Source organism: Balaenoptera physalus (genome assembly GCF_965194825.1).
Source record: "Balaenoptera physalus genome assembly, chromosome: 16".
In the NCBI taxonomy this organism is placed as follows: Eukaryota; Metazoa; Chordata; class Mammalia; order Artiodactyla; family Balaenopteridae; genus Balaenoptera; species Balaenoptera physalus.
This window is the reverse complement of record NC_138898.1, coordinates 38,434,534-38,461,484: the sequence shown is the minus strand read 5'-3', so window position 1 is coordinate 38,461,484 and position 26,951 is coordinate 38,434,534. Positions and strand designations below refer to the sequence as shown.

The 26,951-nt window shown below is 38.6% G+C and overlaps 1 protein-coding gene and 1 long non-coding RNA gene across 9 annotated transcripts in view; one reads left to right on the top strand and one right to left on the bottom strand.

Annotated features, from left to right (window-relative positions):
- The window catches only part of PLCB4 (phospholipase C beta 4), a 422,682-nt gene that overhangs the window by 3,645 nt on the left and 392,086 nt on the right, over positions 1-26,951 (bottom strand). For 7 of the 8 annotated variants that reach the window (XM_082428193.1, XM_082428195.1, XM_082428194.1 and 4 more), the window contains 10 exons: positions 25,244-25,293; positions 25,023-25,088; positions 24,043-24,153; positions 15,485-15,600; positions 14,135-14,210; positions 12,196-12,371; positions 8,951-9,052; positions 3,642-3,699; positions 3,116-3,202; positions 72-108 (listed from right to left, as the gene is read on the bottom strand). In XM_082428193.1, the coding sequence (XP_082284319.1) occupies positions 72-108; positions 3,116-3,202; positions 3,642-3,699; positions 8,951-9,052; positions 12,196-12,371; positions 14,135-14,210; positions 15,485-15,600; positions 24,043-24,153; positions 25,023-25,088; positions 25,244-25,293 (879 nt within the window). The remainder of the gene's footprint in view (positions 1-71; positions 109-3,115; positions 3,203-3,641; positions 3,700-8,950; positions 9,053-12,195; positions 12,372-14,134; positions 14,211-15,484; positions 15,601-24,042; positions 24,154-25,022; positions 25,089-25,243; positions 25,294-26,951) is intronic. The other variant, XM_082428198.1, reaches the window with a different exon arrangement.
- The window catches only part of LOC309644516, a 578,167-nt gene that overhangs the window by 407,331 nt on the left and 143,885 nt on the right, over positions 1-26,951 (top strand). The window lies entirely within an intron of this gene.

Genomic DNA, 26,951 nt, shown 5'->3' with positions numbered 1-26,951 from the left:
CAAAGCACCAAGAATACAGATGTAGTTGAGCAGGAAGGCAATGTCTTGCTTATCAGAGTTTTCAGTCCTACCTTGCATTTGGGACACTGCATGACAGGATTTCAAAAGCTGTTTGTACAAAAATAGTAATGTCAAAATTGAGTCATACATACAAAACAAAGAAAATAAATGAATACTGAAGTGACTTTGAAAAATGAATGCAAAACCATATACAGAAAAGCAAAAAGCTAAGAGTAAAACATGTATACAACTGTCAGTGACAAACTTCCCCCAAGCTGATCTCAACAGAAAAAGAAGAACAAAACAAACGACCGATGCCTATTAGCCCAGACTGTGCTTCTCTTGTGGGGCAGTGAGTGGGGGAACCCTCCCTTGAGCAAGACCCCCTCACCTCTCTTTATTAAATGATAGGATTGATGGCAAAAATCAATTTTTAAAACGTGGGTGTGACAGTAATGGAGCATTTCATGTTTGAAATGGTGCATGTCAAGATGGATGATCTCCTGTGTGGCTGGGAGGTCGATGGGAAACAGCAGCAAAAACCCTTTGGAGTTTTAAATGAATAACTGGCTGACCAAGTAGACATGGCCATTAGAAGGCTTTAAAAGGCCATATGAAGTCAGGATCCAGAGTCAGGACCCAAATATATTAAAACTTGAGTTGTTTCTACCAATGCCCTCAACACTGTCTAGCTAATGAAGTAGATTGATTCCAGGCTTTTCTTTGGGAGTGACTGGGAGAATTTAGGTGATTAGGGTCACAGGAAAGCAGGTAAGAAATTTTAAAGGGAGATATTATGGGAGAATGTTAAAATTCATTTATTTTTGGCTTAGAAACAGAAAAAAGTCTTGGGGTTTAACAGTAGTTTGGGAGATTGTTATACAAGTTTGGGATTGCCTGGAGACAGGAAACTTTTCTGCCAATGAAATATTGGTTATAAAGGGAGCCCTCCAAATGGTTCCAGACCTCGCCTATTATGAGGGAAGAAACAGAGTCACTATGTCTTTTGCCCTGTGTCTATGACAGTGTTGAAACACACCGAGTAACTGAATTGAGAGGTCTCTGACCTTTAAATTCCAAAAAAAAAAAAGTATACCAGAAATACCTGAGATTTAATTTGCTATAGAATAGGCCATATTTGTAAAGCAAAGCTTTACAAAGAAATTCAAGTCCACATTCTACATTTGCTGGAAGTGTCACTAAATCTTGAATTTCTTTTCATGGAATCTCATAAAATCTTCATCAAATCTCAAGCCTTCTCATGTTCTTTCCTAAGCTTCTGTGACTCAAAGTATCAGGTGTGGGTGGTAGACATTACCTGTGACCCATTGAAAGGCATTATATGAATTTTTGGAACAAAAAGTCACTATTCTCCCAGTATGATCCAATCAATACAGTTATGACTAATCCAGTATTTCAATGCAAGAACTCTGGTGTGATTTGAGTTACACGTGTATTAGGATAAAAGCCCAAAGTGATTTTTAAATTATGCACTTTAGCTCTCAAACTAAAAACACTAGGTAACTGTATTCTCTAGCTCTGATATACACCACTATTGTAGTGATGAGTAATTTTTAGCACATTTATATTCTTTAGTCAAACTTGTTGCCAAGCAACATAATGATTTCTAAGTAGTTTCTTAATTTAGCTAACTGAAACATAACTGCATCTCACCTCCATTGTGCCTTCTTCTAAGGCATCCTTATCCCCACCCAGTCCTGATTCACTAAAGTGGATTCTATTGTTTTGGAGATGGTGGCTCTACCCTTATCCCCTGTCCCATTTTCCCCTGCCAGGAGCACTTTCTGAGAAATGCTTTAGGAGCAAAATCATTAGTAACTTGTACCAGAAGGTGATGTATCTATGAGTTGGTCAAATGAGTTGGACCCGTGGGACAATAAACACTTATTGTCCCCCTTAGGGATCTGTGGACTGTTCATGAATAGAAGCATTTAGCTGGAAAGGAAATGGGAAACATAACTCAGAAGTATGCCCATGAGTAAAACTTCTATCAACCAAAAAGTAAAGAATCTGAAACCAGAAGTTGGATTTATTTGTTACCCAATTGCAATATATAAAAAAAAAAAAAAAAGATTTTATGGTTTTGTTTTACTTTCTCAAAGGTAGTTTTCAGTGTAATTTCCACTTAGGTGTTCTTCAACGGAAGCCGTTTACTCTTAAAAAATATACCTTAAATAGGATTACTTTATATATGAAAGGAAATAGGAAAGAATAATGTAGTACACGTACATATTTCAGCAAAACCTCTTTACAGCTTCTATATTGAAGTAAATTATCTAGAAAATTCCAAACCAGCTACACCTAAAGAGATGTATTTGGACTGAGACAGACTGAAATTTTAACTGCTGCTGAGGGTCATTTTGCCACATAAGCTAGAGGTATTTCCATCAAATTGAAATGAGAGTGTGGATGGCCGATGGGCTATAGCCCATCTATCTGTACTGCTCGAGGTAAACACACATTTATCCTGGTGTTGGTATATGCCTGATAGCTACTAAATAGTTGGATTTTGGATAACTCTTTTTATTTGTGTATATTTTTTGTGTTTATTTTTATTTGTGTACATTTAGCGTTTAGCACCAAGAGTATGGTATCCATTCACTTTCAGTGGTTTGTAGAATTATGGTGGCTCATGCCTCTAGGTTTCACTTGTAAGGCCTAAGAAGGTTCTATAACTTCATTTTTAGATTGAGGTTGAAAGTAGGTGGTCTCTCTCATTTGCTTTTAAATACAACCTCACTTGTCTCTAGGGTACAAGTGATAAAACTCTACGTGAAAATGAAGAAACAATTTGTAACCTGTTTTCTCCTCCTCTCAGTAATGTCCTTCTTAGAATCCCCATAATCTAATCAAAACATGACTTTTGATTCTTTTCTCCCCACAGCCACATTCCTCTCCCACTCCTAAAAAGAATACTTTTTGTTCTTGGTGGATGAAATGGGGAAAGTACAGTAGGCACCAAATTTTTCTAGCTATCTTTCCGTGCCACTACTCAGGCCACGGGCTTTAGCAGAAGGGTGACTCTGGCCCACGGCATTTGCCTCCTGAAGCTGGTTGGCTGCCTACAACTTTTTATGCTTTTTAGGTGAAATACCTGCTCGTTCTGTTTCTCTAGGAATTCGAGGTGCTCAAGCTGGACTTTTTTCAACTGGTCCATTTCTTTGGACTGCTTCATTGCGAGCTGCAAAAAAAAAAATCTGATCAACTTTGGGTTGTAATCTTAAAACCTATGGATGAAGGTTGGTAGTTTGCAATTTAAGGGACGGATATAAAAAAAATAAAGAAAAAAGAAAAAAGAAAAATAGCCTGAAAACTGGGAGATTTTAAATCCGTAATTTTTACTGGCAAGATAGTTCCTGCCAAAATCTTAGAAAACAAAAGAGTACTTGTGCACGATTAAAATCTGGCTTCATTTTCTGTACAAAATGGCGCAAATAATTACCTTAAAGATTTTAGTGAGAGATTAATTTAGCTTTCAGGGAGCGGAGAAGAGAAGCTAGAATGTTTAACGTACAGAAAAATCAAATTAAGCAAATTAGCTAGTAGTCTGATTTCTAAGCATGAGCTACTGTTTATAGTTTTTTAAAGGAAAAGTGTCAAGAAAATTATAAAATACTTACTCGCTTTCTTTCTTCCAGAAACTTTTTAGTGTTGCTGCTGTTTAACTCTCTGACCCGCCTAAAAGCAACAGGTACAAACAACAGTTGGTATGACGTTGGTTGGGATTACATGATATTAAATAAGAAAGGGTCATATTCCATTTAATTATTTCGATGGGATTATCACTTCCTTTTCTTAATTTTTATTGAGGAATTTTGAAATGTACAATGTACAGAGAAAAAGACAAAAAACATCTGTGTACCCATCACTCAGATTAGTCAACATTAATTATGTTTTACCATGCTTGTCTCATATTTTTAAAGGAAATAAAGCATTGCAGATATAAATAAACCCCCCTTTGTATTCTTCCTTACTCCACTTCCCTCCTTTCTCTCTCTCCAGAGGTAACAACTATTCTGAATTTGGTGTGGACCTTCCTATCCGTGTTTTAATATTTTTATTACATATGGCTGTATCTGTATGTAATATACACAAATGTTTCTCAAACTTTCACATGCACACAAATCACATGGAGATACTATCAAAAACACAGATTTCTGAACCCACCCCCAGAGGGTCTGATTCAGTGGGTCTGGGGTGGACCTGAGATTCTGCATTTCTAATAAGCTCCCAGGTGATGCTGTTGCTTCTGGACTACACATATACTGTTTTGTATGGTTTCCAAATTAACCTAAATGCTAACATACTCTGGGTTTCTTTCTATAACTTAAAACTTAGCCTTATGATTAAGAGATACAGCTATGTTTCAAACGATTCCATTATTTTCATCTGCTGCATGGATTTTTCTGTTTATGAGTAGATTACAGTATTTTCATTTTGCCATTAATAGAAAGTAGGTTATTTCCCAACAGTGCACAATGGTTTGGTGCATAGGGTCCTGAAATGCTTGGCACACCATCTGTTGGCTAAATAAATGAAGTGTAGGACATATCCTCTTGTGCATATGAGCAAAGGTTTCTCCAGGGTGTAAACCTAGACTTGCAGGTTGGTAGGGAGTGAACAACTTCATCTTTACTCCAAAGTACCTGTCCCAGTTTGCACTCCCACCCATGGTGTCTGGGTGTTACCCTTTCTCCATATCTTTGCCTACTCTTGTTACTATCAGACAGTTCCTTTTCTGTCAATTGCTGGTTTTTTGAAATGGCATCATGCTGTTGTTTTAACTCACATTTCCCCTGATTATTGATGAGGTGAAGTGTTTTTCATGACTGAATAGACGTATAACTGATTGAATTTCTATAATAGTTATAGGTCTATTCAGGTCTTCTCTTTCTTTTACAGTCAGTTTTAGATATTTTAGTTTTTCTAAGCAATTGTCCATTCCATCTAGGTTTTCAAATTCATTAGTAGTATTGTTTATAGTAGTCTTGGTTTCCAAAAATATTTACTGTATTTGTAGTTATTTCCCTTTTCATCCCCAATATTACTAATTTGTGGTATCTCTTTCTTCTTTATCAGTCTTGCTGGAGGTTCACTGATTTTTTTTTTTTTTTCAAATAACAAGCTTTCGCTTTTGCTTTTTTCACTTTTTTACTTCCATTGATTTTTGTTTTCTATTTTAATATTTTTTGCTTCTTAAATTTTTATTTCTTCCCATCTGACATCTTTGGATTCAGTTTATTTTTCTAATTTTATGTCCTCTTTGAGCATTTTCTTATTAATTTTCATTTCTTAAAAAAAAATATGCATCTAGGCTATAATTTTCACTGTAAATATCACTTTAATATCTAGGGGCAGGAAAGGAATAAAGACGCAGACATAGAGAATGGACTTGAGGACACGGGGAGGGGGAAGGGTAAGCTGGGACAAAGTGAGAGAGTGTCATGGACATATATACACTACCAAATGTAAAACAGATCGCTAGTGGGAAGCAGCCGCATAGCACAGGGAGATCAGCTCGGTGCTTTGTGACCACCTAGAGGGGTGGGATAGGGAGGGTGGGAGGGAGACGCAAGAGGGAGGGGATATGGGGATATATGTATACGTATAGCTAATTCACTTTGTTATACAGCAGCAACTAACACAGCAATGTAAAGCAATTATACTCCAATAAAGATGTTAAAAAAAAAAAAAGATCTACTCTCTTAGCAACTTTCAAGTAATATACAGTATGAGCTACAGTCACCATGCTGAAATTAGATGCCTAAAACTTATTAATCTTATAATTGCAAGTTTGTATCTTTTAATCAATGTCTCCCCATTGACTCCCCTACCATCAGCCCCTGGCAATCACCATTCCACCCTGTTTCTATGAATTTGGCTTTTTTTTAGACTCCACAAATATACAGTATTTTTCTCTGTCCGATTTAGTTCACTTAGGATAATGTTCTCAAAGTTCATCCATGTTGTCCCAAATGGCAGGATTTCCTTCTTTTTATGGCTAAATAATATTTTATTGAATAGACATCTCAAATTGTCTTTAACCATTCATCTGTTCATAGACACTTAGGTTGTTTCCATGTCTTGGCTATTGCGAATAATACTGTGATGAACATGGGGATGTAGGCATCTCTTCTAGATAATGTTTTCATTTCCTTCAGATATATACCCAGAAGTGGAATTGCTGGATCATATGGTAGTTCTATTTTTAATGTTTTGAGGAACTTCCTCTATACTGTTCTCCATAGTGGCTGCACCACCAATTTACAAACCCACCAAGAGTACACAAGGGTTCCCTTTTCTCCACATCCTTGCCAACATTTATTATCTCTTGTCTTTTTGATAATTGCCATTCTAACAGATGTGAGGTGATATCTTATTGTGGTTTTTATTTGCATTCCCTGATGATTAGTAATGTTGAGCATCTTTTCATATACTGTTGGCCATTTGCATGTCTTCTTTAGAAAAATGTCTATTCAGGTCCTCTGCCCACATTTAAAATCAGACTATTTGTTTTTTGCTATTGATTTGTTGATTTGCTTATGTATTTTGGATATTAATCCCTTACCTGATATATGTTTGCAAACATTTTCACGCATTTGGTAGGTTGTTTCTTTATTTTGCTGATTATTTCTCTTCCTGTGTACTTCAGCTAACTCTGACACACTGATCAACAGTGTTTATGTTGTCATTCAGTTATAAATATCATGTCATTTATGTTGAAATGTCTTCTTTGACCCAAGAAGAGAAGTATTTTTCAGCTTCTGCATGTCTTTCTTAGCTCTCTGATTATAAATTTTTAATTTTATTTCTCAGTAGTTTGATAAGGTGGATACACACAGCATGTGTTTAAAAAGGTAACCATTTGGTATAAATTATTTTTCAAGAGACCAGCCATTTGTAGATGTTTGAGAGTCACCTAACCACTGGATACTGAGTTATAATAAATAAGTATAAGAAGTCAAAATAAGGAAATTAAATAAAAAACTTTTCTGGTTATCAGTAACTCATAATTTAAGATAACTTGATCTCAACTGGGTTAAAGTCCATTTTGCAACATAACTGAAAAAATATGATAAAGAGCTATTTAATAATTAGCACATTTGTCATGTTGAATTCTATATTTCAGTTTGGACAGTCTAAGATAGTTTAACGAGGTTTTATCATGGCATGAATATTTTGTGTTTTTCAGCTAAAGTGGACAATGTCATTTCCATGTACACAAGGCCATTAAGCAAAGTTCCTTGTCTGAGAATAACGTCCAGAGGGTGGCACTTTGTTAAAATAAACAAGAACCAGATAACTACCCCAAAATGATGGTATAAATGAGCATTGATTAAATTGAGTAATAATCTCCCTAGAGAGACACAAATGACACTCCATGTTTAGTGGGAAATTTCTTGGCCAAAGTGTTGAAAAGGCAATTCATTTCCAGGTCAAATTACTGTGGAATTCCAAATCCTATTGCTGGCTAGTTAATTCCAAACCATATTTAATCCAACAAAACTTCAGCATAAAAATGCACTGGATGGTATTATGCTTTATATTTTGTCCTATTTCAAGTTTAACTTTAATTATGGTTAATCAATGAGATGCATTTTAAAAATCAACAGTATTGAAGTAGTTGGACAGCAGTTACTGCTGTGTTCAAGACAAGGAGGAAACATCAGGTATCAACTAAGCGTCCGAAAAACCCCGTGTAGACAGGGGAATTGAAACAGGGGTACTTTGCTTGTAGCTGCAAAGTCTCCTAACAGCTCAGCCTATGGTCAACAGCTGAATGACGTGAAGCCCTAAACTTCATGCTCACGTTTTAATCCCCAAAGCTATCTTCACTTTGCTCTGAATTTTGTTGAGCATAAAACACAGCCTTTGTGTGGGTGGTGAACTCAGCTGGCAGCCACATTCTATCCAAGTCTATTTCTCCGAGAGACGCAATCCTGCCATGCTTGACCACTGTTGTATGAACCTAGCTCTCAGTTCTGGAGCAACCAGCATCTGTGTTCTTAGAGGCTTTCGGGGCAGCCATGAACATCACAGGTGAAGATGATTTTTGGGATCACTGGGAATCAAGTGCTGCTAACTCCCTCTCTTGGATACTATGACTACTGATGCCCTCTCAGATCCCCTTTACCAGCTTTGGCTAAAAGGCTTGCACCTGGGATCTTCTCTGGAGGTTACACAAACCTTCCCCCAACTCTATGTGGCCAATGACTGATTAACATAGAAGTACAAAAGCCAGACACCTGTGGTTCAAAGGGACAGATCATGGTACAGTTTACAATCCAGAGCTTGGGATTAGGCTGAAGAGGAACTCCAGCTGAGACCATATCTTTACTTATTCCCTGCCCTGGCCCCCTCCTGCTTCCTCCTCTCCCCTTCGCTGAAGATCCTTTCCTCAGTAAATCATATGCACCCAAATTCCTGTTTTTGTTTCTAGAAACCCATTCTAAGACAAGGATGAACCAGAAAACCTGTGTGTGGGGGGGGTGTGGGGGGGTGGTGGTTTGAGATGATGCCTGGTGTCAAGGACAGCACAAGCCCAGTCAGGGAAAGAAGACTATCCTACATGCTGTTATATAGACTGTAAGTCCATTCAGAATGGGCTTAACACCTGAGCAGATGAGATGCTTAAGGATGACCCAATGGGATGTGGGAAGGATATCTTGCCATATTTTATATAATTTTGTTTGTAAATTAGCACACATATATTGAATGTAAATCTGTTTTACTAGTGGTAGTAAACAATCAGAAGATGTTTTACAGCAATAATAATACATCTTCTAGCAGTTATAATAGCAGGATTCTAAACCAGAACTCACAGGTTTTTTTATATCTCAAATGTGAGTATGTGTATACACACAGAAATATTGTCGAGTCTGTGTCTTCAAGTCAATGTTATATTCTGGCAGTGAGCGTTCTGACTCACCTTTCCCGTTCTGCTTTATTCTTGATAGATTTATCTTGGCTGATGGCTTTGCTATTTTCCATAGAAATCTTAGCCTGGTGTGCTCGCATTTCCTTGCTTTCCCTATGTATTAAAAATAAACAAACAGGTGGTGATCATTTTGTAATGTATAGAAATATTGAATCACTATGTTGTGTACTAACATAGGAACTAACATAGTGTTGTAGATCAATTATACTTCAAAAAACAAAAAACGAAAAACAAACCTAACCAAACTCCTAGAAAAAGAGACCAGATTTCTGGTTACCAGAGGCAGGGGTGGGAGGAGGGGGAATTGGAGGAAGGTGGTTAAAAGGTACCAACTTCCAGTTATAAGATTAATAAGTCCTAGGGATGTAACGTACAACATGATAAATATAATGAACACTGCTGTACGTTATATATGAAAGTTGTTAAGAGAGTAAACCCTAAGAGTTCTCATCACAAGGAAAACATATTTTTTCTTTTTCTTTTCTTTTATATCTATATGAGATGATGAATGTCCACTAAACTTTCTGTGGTAATCGTTTCATGAAGTATGTAAAGCCAAAGCACTATGCTGTACACCTGAAACCATACAGTGCTGTATGTCAATTACATCTCAATAAAACTGGAAAGAAGAAAAATAAATTAGGGGAGTGGAGAGCTAGTGTTTAGTGGGTATAGAGCTTCAGCTGGGGAAGATGAAAAAGTTCTGGAGATGGATGGTGGTGATGGTTGCACAACAGTGTGAATATACTTCATGCCACACATTTTAAAAATGGTTAAATGGTAAATTTCATGTTATGGATATTTAACTCTAATTAAAAAAAAATGAAAACGTAAACAGAAAACACATTCCACATGTAACAACGGGACTAGGTTCACTTTTTATTTCATTATTGGGCTCATCAAGTTGTTTTGTACTCTGTGGAAAGGAGGGCAGGAGCCCCGATCCACGAGGATGCTTCTCCTGGGGGCAGTGGGTCACTGTGAAGTAACAGTGGTGGGCTGGGAAGAAGTGACATTATGTGTGTCTAAGCTAACCCTAACCACACAATGATCTTATTCAGCTGCCCAGGGTAGGACACTGTCATTAACATGCCATAAGAATTCTGAAGAATAAAAGCTACAAATCCTAAGTTATATACAAATATCTCAGGCAATCATGTTTACCAACCTATATACAATTTTAAAAAAGTAAATAGCATATACAGCATGAGAGTAATCAAAGAATGCACAGGGACAATCACTTATGGTCAGTAAAATACAAGGATTTTCCAGCTTTGCCCCACGTTTTTTGGGATCAGATGGCTTGGAAGAGAGAGGATGTTCTAACACTCACAAGTGACCATCCTGTTTTCTGACAGCCCAGGGGAAGGAAGAGGATGAAATGGTTTCAAATAAGCATAGGAGATAGGGGGGGGAAAGGATGTTTACAGGTGACTGATCACTGTGTGTGTGAATGCGTGTGTGTACCACAAAAACTCATATCTTTAGATTATTGATGAGTACATTAAAAGCATACAATTTAGAATACTAAAATGAATATTATTAACAAAGAATCTTCCCTGGAACCTGTGGCGATCTCCTTGAAGCACTGCCTGGAAATGAGGGACCAAGGAGTGAGGTTGTTTAAGTAGTGTTTGTACTTCAGGAAAAGGGATGGACAAAGCTGAAACAGAGAGTTCTTCAGTCAGAGACCTTAGGGCCACAGAGGCTGGAATATGTATAGAAACTCCGGGGCCCAAGAAAATGGCTCTCAAAATTTTTCATAACTTGTTATTAAATTGACCATCTCTTCTTTCATTCAACAAGCACTTATCAATAACCAAATAATGCTGCTGAATGTTAAGAAGGCAAGATTTTTTAACCGAGAGCAACAGCTGTGATGGTGACAAAGAAACACAACCATAGGCTGCTTGAGAAAAAGCTTCGACGCTGTTGTTTTTTTGAAAAATACCCCTGCCATCGATCTATTTTTTAAGGTAAGTTAGTAATAAGGTTATGGTTCCTTCAAATGACTTCCTAAGTCATGCAAGAATTCATTTACTTTTTTTTTTTTTTTTTTTAGACAATGCCTGCTGTTGTGGGCTAATTTTTTCCCTTTATTCAAATTCAAAAAAAAATTAGAATAGAGTACTTTATTCTTTGAAGTATCTTTGAATAAGGGTGGACACCTAAAATCTGGTATTGTAGCAATGGTCAAAGGGAGGATGGTGAACAGACCTTTCTGTGTACTAAATCAAGAGCATTTCTAAGGGAAAAAAGACAACTTTTAATCCTATACAAATAAGTAGAATACTTGAAAATGGATAGGGTCTGGAACCTTAGCCCACAGGAAACTCAGCATAGTATACCTCATTTAGTTGATTCATGTGAGAATCAGAAACTATGGCAAAAATACTTCATGTTCTTATGGCCGTATATCACTCCAAAATAAAGTTGGAAATCTGAGAATGTGCCTAGATAATTCATGCAGTTAGATTTTAAAAGGTTTTTTTGATTTGTTTGTAAAATGTTTCTGTTTTCTACTTTTTTGTGTGTATCATCAGACCATAACTGTGGCATACAGTTGGCACTAAGGAAGACGCAGGCGAGCTGCAACAAAGCTGTGATAAAAAGACATAACTGACCTAAACACTCTTCTAACCTGGGAAAAAGTCCAGCTCATCATCTGCAGTATGCAATTTGCTGAAATGGGGTGAGACCAAAATAAACAGATACTTTGTGCTGTTTCTTGATCATGCCTGCTTTTCTAGAATTCATAGAAGTCCAGACAATGGAAAGAAGGGTCTTTCCTCAGGTACCTCTGAGTGATCAGAACCAATCCCTCTAGGAGCTCAATTGCTTGGTCTTTATCTCCTTCTACGTCTTCTCTTCTAAGAGGCTCCAGATCATTTTTTAAAGGCCCCCTCCAGCTCTATCATTCTGTGAAGCATCTGGGGCCACTTGGAGGGGGTAGAGCCTGTGACACTTTTTAGTATGTATCATACACTACTTGTAACGTGACTTAATTTGTCATGGGAGTGTGAGATCTTGCCAACGCTTGGAAGCCCTTTGATGGCAGAGGCCATTTCTTATAGTTCCTCTTGCTCATGTCAACTGTACAATAGGATATATGTAAAAGCTCAATGTTGTATGTCAAGTTGATTTTCCTTACTACCTTGACAGGTGCACACACACACACCACACAAAACTAGTCTTTTTTAAAAATTGGGAGTTTCTTCTGGAGCTAACTCTCCCACCTGTCATGGGACAGTTTCAACTGCTGGGTCTGCTGCTCGTGGGCGTTGATCAGAAGCTTTTTGAGAAGCTCGCACTGCTGGCTGAGGTGCAGGTCCCGGATCTCCTGCTCCTCCGCACTGTGGGTGTTGATCATGTCTGACCACTCTTTTGTGTGCTGCGCCACGATCTCCTTGACCTGCGTGGGGAAAGGGGGTGGTGCCACCTGGAATTCTCACAGGTCAGGTAGGAACTGAAAGCACAATATTAGCCATGCATTTCAGATCCCTCCCACCAATTTACTTGGTCAATCAGTAGACACCCATATAACCTGCAAAAATATGTACTAATCAGTGGGAATCAAGAAGTCATTGCTTATTAAAATAGAGTAATCACTTTGGCTCTAAATACTTAATCATGACCCGTTATTTCAACTGCCTAACTCGCCCACACTCTGGTTTGTCTGGGCTTTGGGCTCCTTTGCCAATTCTATCAGAATTCTCTTCATCACCTCATATTTTTCCAGTTTCACTTCCACAAGGCCACAGATCTGAATAGAGAGCTGTGTGCTCTCTTATTCCTGGATCATGACTTATTGTGTCATTTTAACAGACACTGGGGTAGAAAGTCGTCCCCTGCAAAGAGTATCCATGCTCTTCACACTGTGGTTTTACAGCTCATCAATAGCTAGAGTCTCTTTCTCCACCTCCTTGAATCTGGTTGACCTGTGACTTGCTTTAGCCACAAGACAGTAGCAAATGTGATGCAAGCAGAAGCTTGGAAAGTACTTATCCTTTTTCTATGCCTGGAACCCTGAGGCTAACCTGTGGTAAAGCCTGTGCTAGTCTGCTGGAGGATGAGAGGTCATGTAGGAAAAAACAACCAGTAGTCAGCTACCCACCAGAGAGCTGAGTGAGGCTATCAATCCCAGCTGACTGTTGACACACACATAAGCCCAGCCAAAATCAGTAGAACTGTCCAGTGGAGTATAGTCCAAATTCTAACCTACTGAACTGTGAGCTAATACATGGTAGTTGTCTCACGCCACTAAATTTCGGCATGGTGTTTCATGCAGCAAAAGCAAATTGATACAGTGGCCAATGTTTCTGCTTTCCTATTTACGCAAAGCATTTAAAAATCATGGCATGTTGCATAGTTGTTAATTCTCAAATATTCCAGTTAAGAAGAGAGAAAGAGAGAGTGGGGAACAACTCTCAAAGATACACAGCTTACTGTCTCTACAGACTGCATGGCAGAGTGGACACAAAATACACAGCATCAAAGAGAACTTCGGCTTAGATGCCTGGCTGGCCCAGGTGTGTGGCAGGGTCGTTGGCTGGATGACAGAGCTGCATGTAGACATACGGAGGCTGGCTGGTTTGACCAAAAGCTATAGTTGGAAACTTTCTTTCACAGTTTCTTTTCTTTCATAATTATTATAATTATAATTATTTATGTTCTTGACGGCAAGTTGGTGCTCAGTTCTCCAAAATGTCCATAATCTTAATTAATGTCCCCTAAACTATTTTCTTGTGTCTTTGGGGAATCCAAGTAATTAGCTCATCTCCTAGAATCTCAGCTCTGGATTTTTCCCATCCCAAAATTCCACAGCGAAGTTAGGACAGAATAAGTATCAAAGAGCTACTGAACCCTCAAGGTAGGTGGTTTTCTGTTCTATGAGCAATGTTACTTCTATAGGGAATCATATTCTGTATTTTATACACTATTTCCTTTTAGTCCATTTATTGTTTCCCTTGATGCTTCTGAGGCAGACAACATAGATATTGTGAGCATATGTTTACAAATTAAGGAAAAGGTGTTCCATGAAATGGCTCTTCTCTAAGCCAGTGAGACCAGACCAGCCCCAGGCTACTGTTATTTCTTATTTAAACTGGGTGCAGCTTCTAAAAAATTACAGAGTATCTTCCGCAGTTGCTGCTGTAAAAATAGGCATTTTCTTACCTTAGATTTGTGATCTGATGTCAGCGTCTGAATTTTAACTTCTGTTTCTTTCTTCATTTCAAGACAATTACTTCCCCTGAAAATGGAAAACCACAAATGCATGCCAGGCATTAGATATCTTTCCTCTCCCAGGAACCTTTGCTCCAAAGCCTTCCAATGAAGACAATTTGCTCATCAAACATGAGACGCCATGGCTCACTGGGCAACCTCGGTTCTTCCAGTAATAGATGCACACCTTACAAAATATCTGTATTGTGATTACTCAATTCAACCACTACACAAAGAGACATTTCAGACCTAACAATTATTTCATTGTTAAAGGTTTGTTGTCAGAGTTTCCATTTTGGTTCCTGCTTTTCTTCAAGCTATTTTTTATTTATTCAATAATACACTATTTAGGATGAGAACTGAAAAATAGGACCTCAGCCTTGAAGCGAGTTTTCAATTCTTCCACTTTGGTTGTAAAGCCAGATTTTTGTCTTTGACACATGCCAGCAAGGGAGAAAAATAGCATTTCTTGGCAGTGCAGGGTAATTTTTGCTTCTTACTCTATTGTGAGTAGGAAATATACACTAGGCAATTGTCCAGCAACTATTACTGCTTATTTCAGTGATTAATTTTTCCTTTTGGAATATCCATATCCTTGCTGAAACCAGAATAGGCCCTGAGCTTCTGTCTTCAGCATATATGCTCCGATTTATTATGGTCTAAGTCAGAGTGCTTCATCATATTATTAATAGAGAGTGTCTCTGAGAGGCACATTCTAAACATCCAACTTATCACTTCTCCATGGCTGGCACTGAGTGTGTTTCCCTCCTACTCTGTTATTCAGTGAGCTTGCAGCATCACAGAAACATTCCCCTAGCTTAATTCTATCAATAGATACAATCTTTCAAGGTAAATGCAGTGATAGGTTTTACTCAACAGTTCCATCTGTTGGCATAAGCTAAGGATTCTTGTAATATTAAACATCAAAATTGCATTTTTTTTCCTTGAGTGTATCAACCTTATTATTTATTACCTGGCAATGTAAAATGATTTCTGGAATTTTTCCAACTGTAATTTGTCCTTCCTTCTCCCCCTCGACCCCCATTCACCTTAAAGGTACCATGAAAGACACAGTTATTATTTCATTAACCAACAGCCTGCAGAACTTGAATAAAGCTCCTCTTTTCCACTTCAGTCACTCCCTTCAGCTGAGTGAGTCGCTTATTTTCCAGGAATCATTGTTAATGATGAAAACACAGTTAAGACTAAGTTCTTCCTTGGCCTAAACAAGCAGTTGAACTGTGGGAAAAGACAAAACATAAAAAGGCAAAAAGCCTCCAGAAGGACATAAACAGCATTTACCCCTTCTTCTTCATTGCCTTCTCTAGGATTTTCTCATGAGTTGACTTCTCCTTGTCATACTGTGCCACAATTTTGTCAACTTGTGTGCAATGTAGCTTCTGCATGGTACTGTGCTCCTGAACGAGAAGAATTTGTAATGACGAGTTAGACTTGTAGTGTAGCTGATAAACTTTATCCCATGTTGGGCTGGCATAATTTTCACCAGCTCTTTCAGAGTCTTGGTTTGAAAATCAAGGAGTAACTGAGTCTGGGAGCTGGAAAGACTTCCAATCTCCCACCCAACCCAAGAGTTTCTTGTATTCCCATAAGGTCTCTCCAACAAGGGGGTTTCCAGCCTCAGTCTATTGAACATGCCCACCTCAAAAGGCAGCCCTGCCCACTGCTGAGCAACACCAATCATCCCAAAGTTCTTTCTTCTGCACATAGATGTCTCCATAGAACTTCCACCCATCCATCTTTGTTCTGCTGAGTCATCTAATTAGTCCACTGCCCCTTCCACAACCTAGTCCCAAAAACCCAAGTTCAGCTGCCATATTTATTCTCTTTTACATGTTAAATATAACTATTCATTATGTGGCATGGCTTCTAAACACCGGGCACTTTTTGGAAGGTCTTGAATACCATCATTACACAATGAAAACCTCCACTGTGGTTGTCAACATCAGCTAATTTTGAATCCCCATCAATTGATATTTTTGCCAGCTTCGTAATGTAGATGCACTCACAAGGGTGACAGAATGTTCAAGAACCCTGGTCTTCAGCTTTACAGATAGTTAAAATATTTCTCCATCTGCTTCCTTCAATCACTGAAAATGGGGCTGCAATGCTTTGAAAATAAGTATTTCTTTATAAACATTATTTCTTCCTGATAATTTGGCCACAGCCAGGGACTTAACTGAAATCAGATTTCTTTAGCTGCTCAGCCCCTAATCATAGAGGAAAACAGTTCTATCAGTAATATCCACTCTAAGATGATGCTTAATGTTATATCCTAGTCTTCCTCTTGAGAAACTTAGAGAAATGAGATGATACTAAAGTCTGGAATGGATAGACTTTGTTCAGGTTATATAACTACCCTCATGGTCATGTTTCCTTTTGCTTATTTTTTTAAGTGAGTGACTTATTTTTTAAAAAATGAATTTTCTTCCTAAGGTAGGCTCACCTTTAACCTAATTCATGAATATCTTAAAAGATTTCATAAAATATAAATGGGGGAGGGATTTTGAAATTTCCCAAGATTTTCTTAATTTCCCAGCACTGTTAGCAGGTTAACACAGGACTTGATCTACAGTTAATTTATATATAAATTCTTCAGAAACACATTTGTGCACATGGTCTCAGCATTCCTGTCTAGTGAATAAATGCCTCTGGGAGAAGGCATGGAGGAAGGTGGTGCTAGGCAGGAAGGTTCTCGGAATAGGACCTGATAACAGGGACAATGAGTGCTCCAAGGTGATGTTACCTTGCTCTGGATTTGGGGTTAGGGAATTATATGTAACAATGTCCTGCTTAATTTGTGGTAACCTGGAACACCTCATAAATCCAGTCCTGTTACCAATATCTGTGCCCTTTTTTGTTATAAACTAGGGATTCTTCATTGGGTTAAGCACGTGGACAGTCTCAGGTCTTAGGACAAGCTACTTACCCTCTCAGTCTGTCCATCTTTATAATTGGGAGAGTGATACCTTCTTCAATCTTTATAATTGGGAGATTGTTGCCTACTTCATAGGGTTGTTAGGATTAAATACAAGAGAAATCATATTTCAAATGCCTGTTATACCTTATTCAAAATACAATGACATACAAACCTACTTATATTATTCAGTACTCATGAAAACATGCAGAGAGTAACCTGGGAGAAGGGAGAACAGCCTGAGAAGTTAAATCAATAAACTTTTCCTCCAAGCTTAACTTACTGCCGCATGAATGGATTGACACGTTGATGTATCCTTATTTAAATGGATTTAGCTACTCTTGCATTGTTATGGGGGAAAAAACCCACTAAATCACCCTACTACTAGCCTTCCTTCTAAGATTTAGTAATCATCATGCCTGTCTGGCACATGTATTAATTTTCCTGGACAAATAAGGGGCTCTATGCAAGTCTAGAATAAAACATTTCAGAGGTGCCACATTCCTATGTCTCTTGCAAATATCATTGAAAGGAGGGTGGAGAAGATTGTTTCTTTAAATATTCTAGTGCAGCACAAGAAAAAGAAAAAAAAAAGAGGCTCTGAGGATTGGAAGTAAGCTGACATAGACTATTGCTTAAGGAAGTATTCTGGTGAACCTTAATTAACCCAATTAGATATGAGGAATGAGGGTGTTTGTACCATAAAGGCATAAAGTTCATGATGGCTTCAAGTATATAATATATGCTCTACAAGGGCAGGGAAAACCTCTTTTTTTCACCACTACATGGCCCAATGCTTGGTACAAAGTAGATTCAATAAATATTTGTTGCATGAATTAAAAAAATTAGCATGGGAAAGCAGTAAGAGGACTTGGATTCCGGTCCCAGCTCATCTTAGTGGCCTTGTGCAACATACATAAATCTTTCCAGGCTTCAATTTCTTTATTATAAAACTGAACAGGACCTTGTTTGCCCAACCTAATTCATGGTTATGAGCTGCAAGTTACCTAACGTATATAGAATTTAAAAAATTAGAAGCATATTGAATTAAAATGATTAGAATGAATACACATAACAAGAAAGCTCACCTTGAAAACTTATCTCTTGTGTTTCTCTCTGTGCTCAAAACTATCCCTGCATGGTAGGTAGCAGGTATTGAAGTTTTGGGATAATCTGGTTCCCAGACACCACTTCCCCTTTCACAAAGGAATGGGGACCTAATTACTGATCATCACGTGAAGGGCATGGCGGTGGGCTCAAGCCTCAGCTTCCTGTTGTACAAACTAGAGGATCCAGGAAATGATCTCTAAGCCTATTTATACTAAAACAAAAAATAAAAAATCTAACATTGATTTTATTCTTTTTGTCCTTAACTGAGTCATGAGACCCTATGGAAGAGGTAAGTCCTTTTTCATTCTTTCAGGTCAAGAGTACCAAAATTAAATATGTTGACTTAAAAGTCTATCTTAATTGGGACATTTTGGGGAAATAAATGTATGGCTTTTAGCAGGATTTGTATATGTTTCTATCAAAGTTAAGAGTACCTGCTGTATATATGTATATATATAATTGATTCACTTTGCTGTACACCTGAAGCTAACACAATATTGTAAATCAACTATACTCCAATAAAAAAGAGAACTGTCCACCACTATCAACTGCTAAAGGAAAAAAAATCAATAGTAACCTCAAAAACTACAGTATATCAATTTGCTCAGTGGGAAAAAAAAAAAGTTAGAGTAAATTCAGCTTCTTCTGGGAAAAACTTCTGCTGCAATTCATTTTTGTGGCTGATGTGACTCTGGGCATAAATTCTCACCCCTCAGATGATGCTGAAACATCTGAGTAAATCGCGTTTGCTCACCACGCACCTCTGAGATTACCAGTAAGCTGCCTTTGTGGGTGGTTGCTATGTCTCTGCCCATTTCTACTTCATGACAGAGTTGTAGGTCTGTTACTGACTTCTTACCACGAATTACATTTGATGAGTTTAACAGTAGTCTTGGTGTTTGTTATCAGCAAAACTGCTTGCATAGCAAAGAGCATATTTTCCATTAGCAGCTTTACTGAAATGCCAAATTTTAGTCAGATTCTCAGGCATTTTATTTGACTCATCTAGCAATGATGCTGCAAACTGGTGGTCCAAGGGATGCATCCAGTTTTTGTTATTGTTTTTTTTTTTTTTTTTTTGCCTACATGGTGTTTCAGAAAAAGACTGAATTAGTGGCCAATATTAAAAGAAGAGGAAATTCATGTAAGATTTCAGGTTCTGTGATTCTCCTTTAGAGAATGAAGCTGGCCCACAGACTCTCAAGGCACCAATGGTGGGAACTGAGTCTGACATGCCCTTTGGACAAGAATGAGTGCTCCCTGTTTTCTACATGGGGCCAACTTCCTTCATTTACTTCTTTTACCTCATTTGAGTTGGAATTCTTCTTCTAATGTATTATCGGTGATATTTACTTAAATTTGGGTTTAAATTTTTTGCTCTAAGGATTGGACCACATCTGACAATTGAAAAGCATGCTTGTCTCTTAATGAAAGCAACCCTAGCTCTGGACCCAGATGAGCCCTGCGCTAGTGTGGGATCACGGTTGCTTAGTTCTGCTCTTTCTGTGTCTCATCTAATGGACACTTGAAAAGCAGTCCACTAGTTTCCATTTCAAATTGAGAAAGTGAGAGACAAGTAGCAGTTTGACTGTCAACCGCATTCAGAGGATCAAAAGCAATTGACCACTGCCATTTTCCGAAAACTAGCCATGTTAGCTAGCATCTCGATCCCATTTGGGGCTCAAATGGTCATTACCTATCTTTTCTTCCCACTGTCCTAACAGCAGATCTCACAACTATTTCTTTGGGTCTCTTTCGTATATGGTAGATCCTCATTGTCACAACACTATTCCTTCGCCATCCTGCAGCTAACCTTTAAGTTTGGAAATAAGCTCTCTTATGGACCATACATTTCTTAAGCCACTAGGTTAAGTAAACCACATTCTCTGCTTCCCTTTCTGAGAAGTGGCATGATTTACTCAGGCTGGTATGTAATAGCTGAGAGTGCCCTACAGTCACTGAACATGGACTAAGTACTGGTCTCTGCTCTTGGCTACCATGTGCCATGGTTGACCCATGGGTGCTGTGATTGGAAGGTACAGCATAGGCCACCTTCCCTCCTCTGTAGGTTATTTTATAACCCAAAGCTTTGAGGTAGCAAACCTTAGCCCCATCTTAGGTGGCACCATAACTGTTAGAAAGGGTTATATAAATGTTGTTTCACAGAAAGGCTGGGGTAGTTAATCCTTACTATTGCTTGACAACAGGGCAAAACCCATTTTTCAGGGAGTCCTGCTCTGCATCTTGCAGGCCTTTAGTGGGGTTTTCACTGAGAGACAGTGAAGAGTGCTAAATAATATTCGTAAAGAAACAGTTTTCAAAATTTAGTGTGCATAGGAGAGGAGCTTATTTAAAATGTATTTCCTAGACTTCTGCTTGGAGATGATAACAAAGTCTCCAGTGGGCACAAGAATTGCAGTTTTATGAAGCTTCCAATTCTTGGCCTAAGGATCATGTGTTGAAAAAGCAGTCCCAAAGGACGTCAAGATATCTGTGCCCTGTAGACTCATGACTGCTCTTAAAAACCTTTCACTAAGACCATCAAGATGTGTGGAAATAAAAACTAATGTGGGAAAACTCAGAGGCAACCCAATATAGTGATGAAGAGCTTGAGTTCTGGAGTCAGATAGAATTTGGTCCAAAGCTTGGCTCCACCATTTAAAAGCTAGGTGATTTACTCAAGCTGTGTTTCTTTTAAGTGTAAATTATCTCATCTGGCAAATGGTTGGTAGACTGTTTGCAAAAAGGACCACAATGATTTCTCTTTCTATATCCAATCCCCTTTGCAATCTGACTTTGTGGTTCCTCCTGCCAAGAAATAGAGTCCTCATCCCTTGAACCTGGGACAGCCTCATGACCTGCTGTAGCCAAGAGAAGGAGGTGGAAGTGATGCTGTGCCAGGTCTGAGCTTGGTCTCTTGGGACCCCTACCATGTGAACAAGCCTGGACTACTGCTGAAGATGAGAGACCACAGAAAGCAGAGGACTTCCAAAGTCTGCCAGCCCCCCACATCTACCCACCACCTGACAAACTGGTAGTGACAGCAGATGTACAAGTGAACGCAGATGAGACCAGGAACATCATCCAGCTGGGCTACAAAATTGTGGGCTAAATAAACAGTGGCTGCTTTTAGTCACTACATTTGGGGATAGTTTGTTACTCAGCAAAAGCTAACTGATACAAGTTAATATAATTATAATACTCCTTTATATAATTGTTATAAGAATACCAAATAATAAATGCTTATGTATATATTAGCTAGTTTTACCTTTTGAAAAGTATTGACAGATAGAAAAACAAGTGTTAGGATAAATAAGATCAAATGGGATCAGGCATTAAGTGGGTCCAGTGGTAATAGATTCACCACATCCTCTCACCTCCTTCACCAGTGTTTCTTTTTTTCAGTTTTAAAGACAAGTGCATTAGTTGAGTAGATCTCAGTATATATTGGGCAAGTAAATATTCCAATATATGCTTAATCTTAAAAGTTGGCTCAGATGAGACAGTGGAAAGAATTAGGGAAGTACTATAGACTGAAAAATTACAGAAACTTTATAGAGAGAAAGGTCTAACTGTTTGAAAATAATTATTTGCAAAGCCTTTGGACAGTTCAAATAGATGAAAAGCACTTTAATTATAACCAGCATAATGAGTTATATTGCTCTAGGCACTTCTCTGAATTTCATTTTATTCATGTCTAAAATGTGGATAGTACCATTTGGGTTTCAGGGATATTGTGAGAATTTAAGAATGTATATACAATGTGTAACACAAAAGTGGCACTAAATAAATGTCAGCCTTATTAGTAGTAGTAGTTCTATATAAAAAGATTATGGAATTCAGAGTTCGTAAATTATACTGCCAAAGCAGGCTGAATAGAAAAGTGGGCCCCCTGTGTATTTAATGTGGGAGAAGGAATTCATCATAAGCTTATAATCATACATTTGTGACTTGAACTTCTGAAGTACATGAGGATATGGAAAACAAGCCATGAAATGCATTTGCCTGCTAAGAAATGCTTTCAAAAAGCATTCTGAAAAGCAACAGGCAAGCACTGTATATTTTACTGTGTAATTTGGCTCTGTTACTTGACCGAAGGCATTTTGAAGGCTTCCTCCAAAACATGTACACTAAAGCTGTTACGAAAGTCCACACAAATTTAGATGGTAGGATTCAGGGAGATTTAAAATCTCCTTTTAAGTTTTGGTTCTATTAGAATGTGGGGCTCCAAGAAGTTTGAAGTTATTTCTGTAAATGAAGGCAATTTGGATTCTATTCAGCCATATAGAATTTATTTGTTACTAAATATTAGTATTTCCTCACCAATAAGTGTGAAGAAAATGGAAGGAATAAAGCTCAGTGGCATCAGAGGTGGAGGGGAAGAGCTATCAAAGCTACCTCTAAATTCTCTCATGGAAAAATAATTCTTCACTTGCTATTGACTGAATATTTGTATCCCTCCCCACTCTGAATTCATACGTAGAAGCCCTAATCCCCAGTGTGTTTGGAGGGGGTGCCTTTGGGAGGAGGTGAGGTCATGAGAGTGGAGCTTTCATGAACGGGATTAGTGCCCTTATAAGAAGATGCAGGAGAGAGATGAAAGCTCTCCACACCATGTAAGGAGCAGTAAGAAGGAGGCTGTCTGTAAACCAGGAAGGGGGCCCTCATCAGACACTGAATCTGGTGCACCCTGACCTTGGACTTCCAGCCTCCAGTACTGTGAGAAAGAAATTGTTGTTTAAGTCATCTCGTCTATGGTAATCTGTCATAGCAGCTCAAACTGACTGAGACACCATCTTTGCCACTTTTCCGATTAAGCAGATAGGCCTGTTAATAGAACTGAGACAGTCTGAACTCAAAGGTTTAGATAGGGAATCAGCAGACAATTCTGCTTAGTGTTATATAGGTCAAGTTCTAAAGAACCAAGGAGCAACCTTCCTCAGCAGCTGTCCAGGTAACCAGTATATTGACACTGTCCAAACTAGATGGAGATTTAAATACTGTCCCATGTGCTGTCACTGCCTTTGATGCAAAGGGGGAACTTGTTTACTTACTGAAGCATCCAATATCCTTCACAGAATAATGCAATAAGAGTATGGGTTCCAGACTCAAGACAATTTGGGTTCAAATATTGGCTCTGCTACCCTCTAATGCTGGGGCATTAGTTACATGGCTTCACCTCCCTGATCTTAACTTCCACATGTGCACAATGGGGACTTAGAATTTATCTTATAGGGTAGAGAGTATAATATGAGGTAATAAATATAAAGTGCTGAGCACAGCATCTGGAAAATACTTCACATACAAAACTCCTAGATGGTATATTATTCTTATTATTATCAGACATGGTATATTTCCTGGTCATGCCTCAAGGAAATATTAAATGAGACTCAGGCCAAAATGTTTAAATTTCCAATCAGTCCAAAGGCCATTGAGATGCCTACCTCAATAACAGAGATCCAACTTAAATAGAAGGAAAATCTGGTGGATGACGCCTTGCCATATGGCTACCAACTCCATTCCTAATAACCAAAGTCATTGAAAGTGAATTTGAATTTCCTTTTCTGTTCCCTTTCCATATTCCAGGTTGTTGCCAATGACCAAGAAAATGGAAATCCTTACTTGAGCTCTGTCTCCACACTTATAAACATATGTGGTGAGTTTCCCACGTGGGCAAAGAAAGGAATTCCATTGAATAGAATTGCAATTCGAGCAGTCTTTGAAGTGACCTCTATATCAGCAAATCCATGAAGCCAATAATACAGGGACTATTACTAGGCCAAGATTAGGCCAAATTTCTCAAAGGAGCACAAACCATTAAAGAGATGACAGAGTTCCAGGCTGCACTCTTTGCATCTTCGTATTTGAAGTGACTCAGAGGTTCATCACTCAAGTCCAGCTCTGCAGGCTGTGCCTTGGTTTGAGGCTGGGGTCAGGGTATAAAGAAGTGGGATGGCAACATGAGCTTAAAAGAATTCAGAAGTCCTTTCAAGTTAAGAAATTAAAATTTCTCTTGCTCTCCTTACCCGTAATGGAAGAGGACATATTTACCCTTCCAGCAGCAGCAGCTGTTGTGATACATCTTAGGAAGGAAAAAGATATCACGTTTGTCTCTTTTCCCTGTGAGGGGAGACTTGAAAGCAGGATGGTGTCTGGGTGCTCTGAAGTTTTTCAACCTACATGAGAATTCCTGCTATTCTCTTAAATTTGTAGCTAACTTAGAATTTCTCATGATCACTGTTCAAAGACCTCTTCTTATGGGTAAGTAGGAACAACAACTATATTCCATAAGTAGGCCAGCAAGCAGAGTTTACATAATGGGGGAAAGGTGAGACAAGATCTTTCTCTAGGTGGCTTGGGTGAGAAGTTTGGAGCTGGCCAGCATCTCCCCTGACACACCGTGTATGGCAAACTATTTGCCAGTGACTAAGGGAATTTCGATACCCAGAGACTAAGACTATGTGCTGGTTTTCAATAGTCAGGTGACAGCCCACTCGTTTAGATAAAGTCAAATTATGAAACAATTTTGAAATGGGTGAAGCTTTGTTATGCTTTTGAAATAAATGTTAGAAACACAGATCACAAATCAGTGACAACCAATCCCAAATGGATTCTATTTTTAAATTTCATTTCTAACCAGTTAAAATGAAGGTCCTTCTGCCCAGTTGGCTGGTATCAGTTTCTAAGTAGTGTTTTTGGCTGTGAGGTTTCATCAGAGAGCTAAAAGGAAAAAAACACACAAACAAGCAAACAAAACTACACACACATATTGCTTGCCTACACAAAACACTGTACCTTTGCATGTTTCTTCTTTAAAGAATTGAGCTCCTTCTGTTGTTTCTTTAAATGCTTCAAGTAAGCCTGTGGCGGGGGTGGGGGGAATAAAGAAAAACAGGATCCCAAATAAGTTTGTGTAGTACTACCACAATGATTACAGTTGGTGAGAAACAAAAATAAGTCAGTTTCACCAACAGGCAGAACACAAGAGTGCTGGCAAAATGACGTAGTAATTTTACCTTCATCTGCTTTAAATCTTCTATCCTCACTTGAGGGATCAGTTCAATACCTGAAATAAAAAGTCACTGTGTATATTAAAAATGAGAGAGAATAAGTGATCATATCAAATTCAGTTTTGAAATCGCAACTAAAGATGCTGACGCAGCTTTCCATGTAATGTTATGGATATAAACATCTTAGTTTCCTATTACAGAGCAATTAATTAGACACTTACCCAAAACGTTTATTGTCTTAGGTCAGGTTCCCTACTATCAGAGCCTGAAAAGGGGATTTGTGTACACACGATTTATCAAGGGAAGGCTCCCAGGAGAAACCCCTTAGAGGGTGGGAGAGAAGCAGGATAGGGCAGAGGAAGAAGCTTGAGTGTTTTTCTAGCTGAAATCCAGCCTCGGTCTGATCCTACAGGAAATTCTTTAGCATAAATGGCCCTCTGGTGTTGTTCTATCTTTTATTTATTTATTTATTTATTTATTTATTTATTTATTTATTTATTTATTTATTTATTTATTTATTTATTTATTTATTTATTTATTTATTTATGGCTGTGTTGGGTCTTCGTTTCTGTGTGAGGGCTTTCTCTAGTTGCTGCAAGTGGGGACCACTCTTCATCGTGGTGCACGGGCCACTCACTATCGTGGCCTCTCCCGTTGCGGAGCACAGGCTCCAGACGCGCAGGCTCAGCAATTGTGGCTCACGGGCTTAGTCGCTCCGCGGCATGTGGGATCTTCCCAGACCAGGGCTCGAACCCGTGTCCCCTGCATTGGCAGGCAGATTCTCAACCACTGCGCCACCAGGGAAGCCCCTGTTCTATCTTGAGGTAAGGAGACTGGGCTTTTGTAACCCCATATCACTCAGCTAAGGGTGTCAGAGGTTTTACAGAACCTTCCTTTTCGAGGCAAGAGAACTCCCATGGTCTGAGGGCAACTCTAGGGAGAAAAGTGCAGCTGTGATTTGCAGTCAGGCAGTATTCCTAGACACCGAGTGTTGCGGCACCAACCCCATAGAGGAGATCAGACCAGGCACAGCAGAATCTATTACAGTTACCTTTATCTTTGTATTTGAAGGCTCATCCTATCAGTCCACTAACTACCAGCTCTATTCCCAGCTTAACCATCATCAAAGAACAAAACATTTTTTCAGCCCCTTTCTTTAATTGAATTTAATTTTAGCATTTAAGTGATATGCTACTGAGCCCAAGAACGCCTTTAACAGACAGAAAATAATGAAAATAATGAAATCAAACCATCTTAGAACAGGATACTGTCATGAGGACCTAGAGTAATGTACTAAGTCATCCTGTTACTGGAGTGATGCTAAGCCAGGTGTTGTCATGGCAACCACATTTACAGGCGAATCCCAAAACATGTTCTGTTTGACTGCAGATTTTCATCTTAGGCAAACAAGACGAATGTGCACTCTGTACTATAATTGATTTCCATTAGAATCCCAAAGGCTAGGTATGAAATATTCAAGAAAGATAGGTGTCAAGTTCTAGGCTCTTGTTTTTCAGCTGTACTCATTTTAAGAAGATGTGCACATCCAGTGTTAGCGTGGTAAGGACAGAAAAAAGGAGAGTCATGGTGGAGAGAAATCAGTCTTCTGATTTATAACATTTTGTGATAGGGATGTCAAGGGATCATGGGGCTACTCTCTAATCTCTTAGATCTGACATCACAAGCTAATTCCCTGCTTTACTGCAGGGCAGAG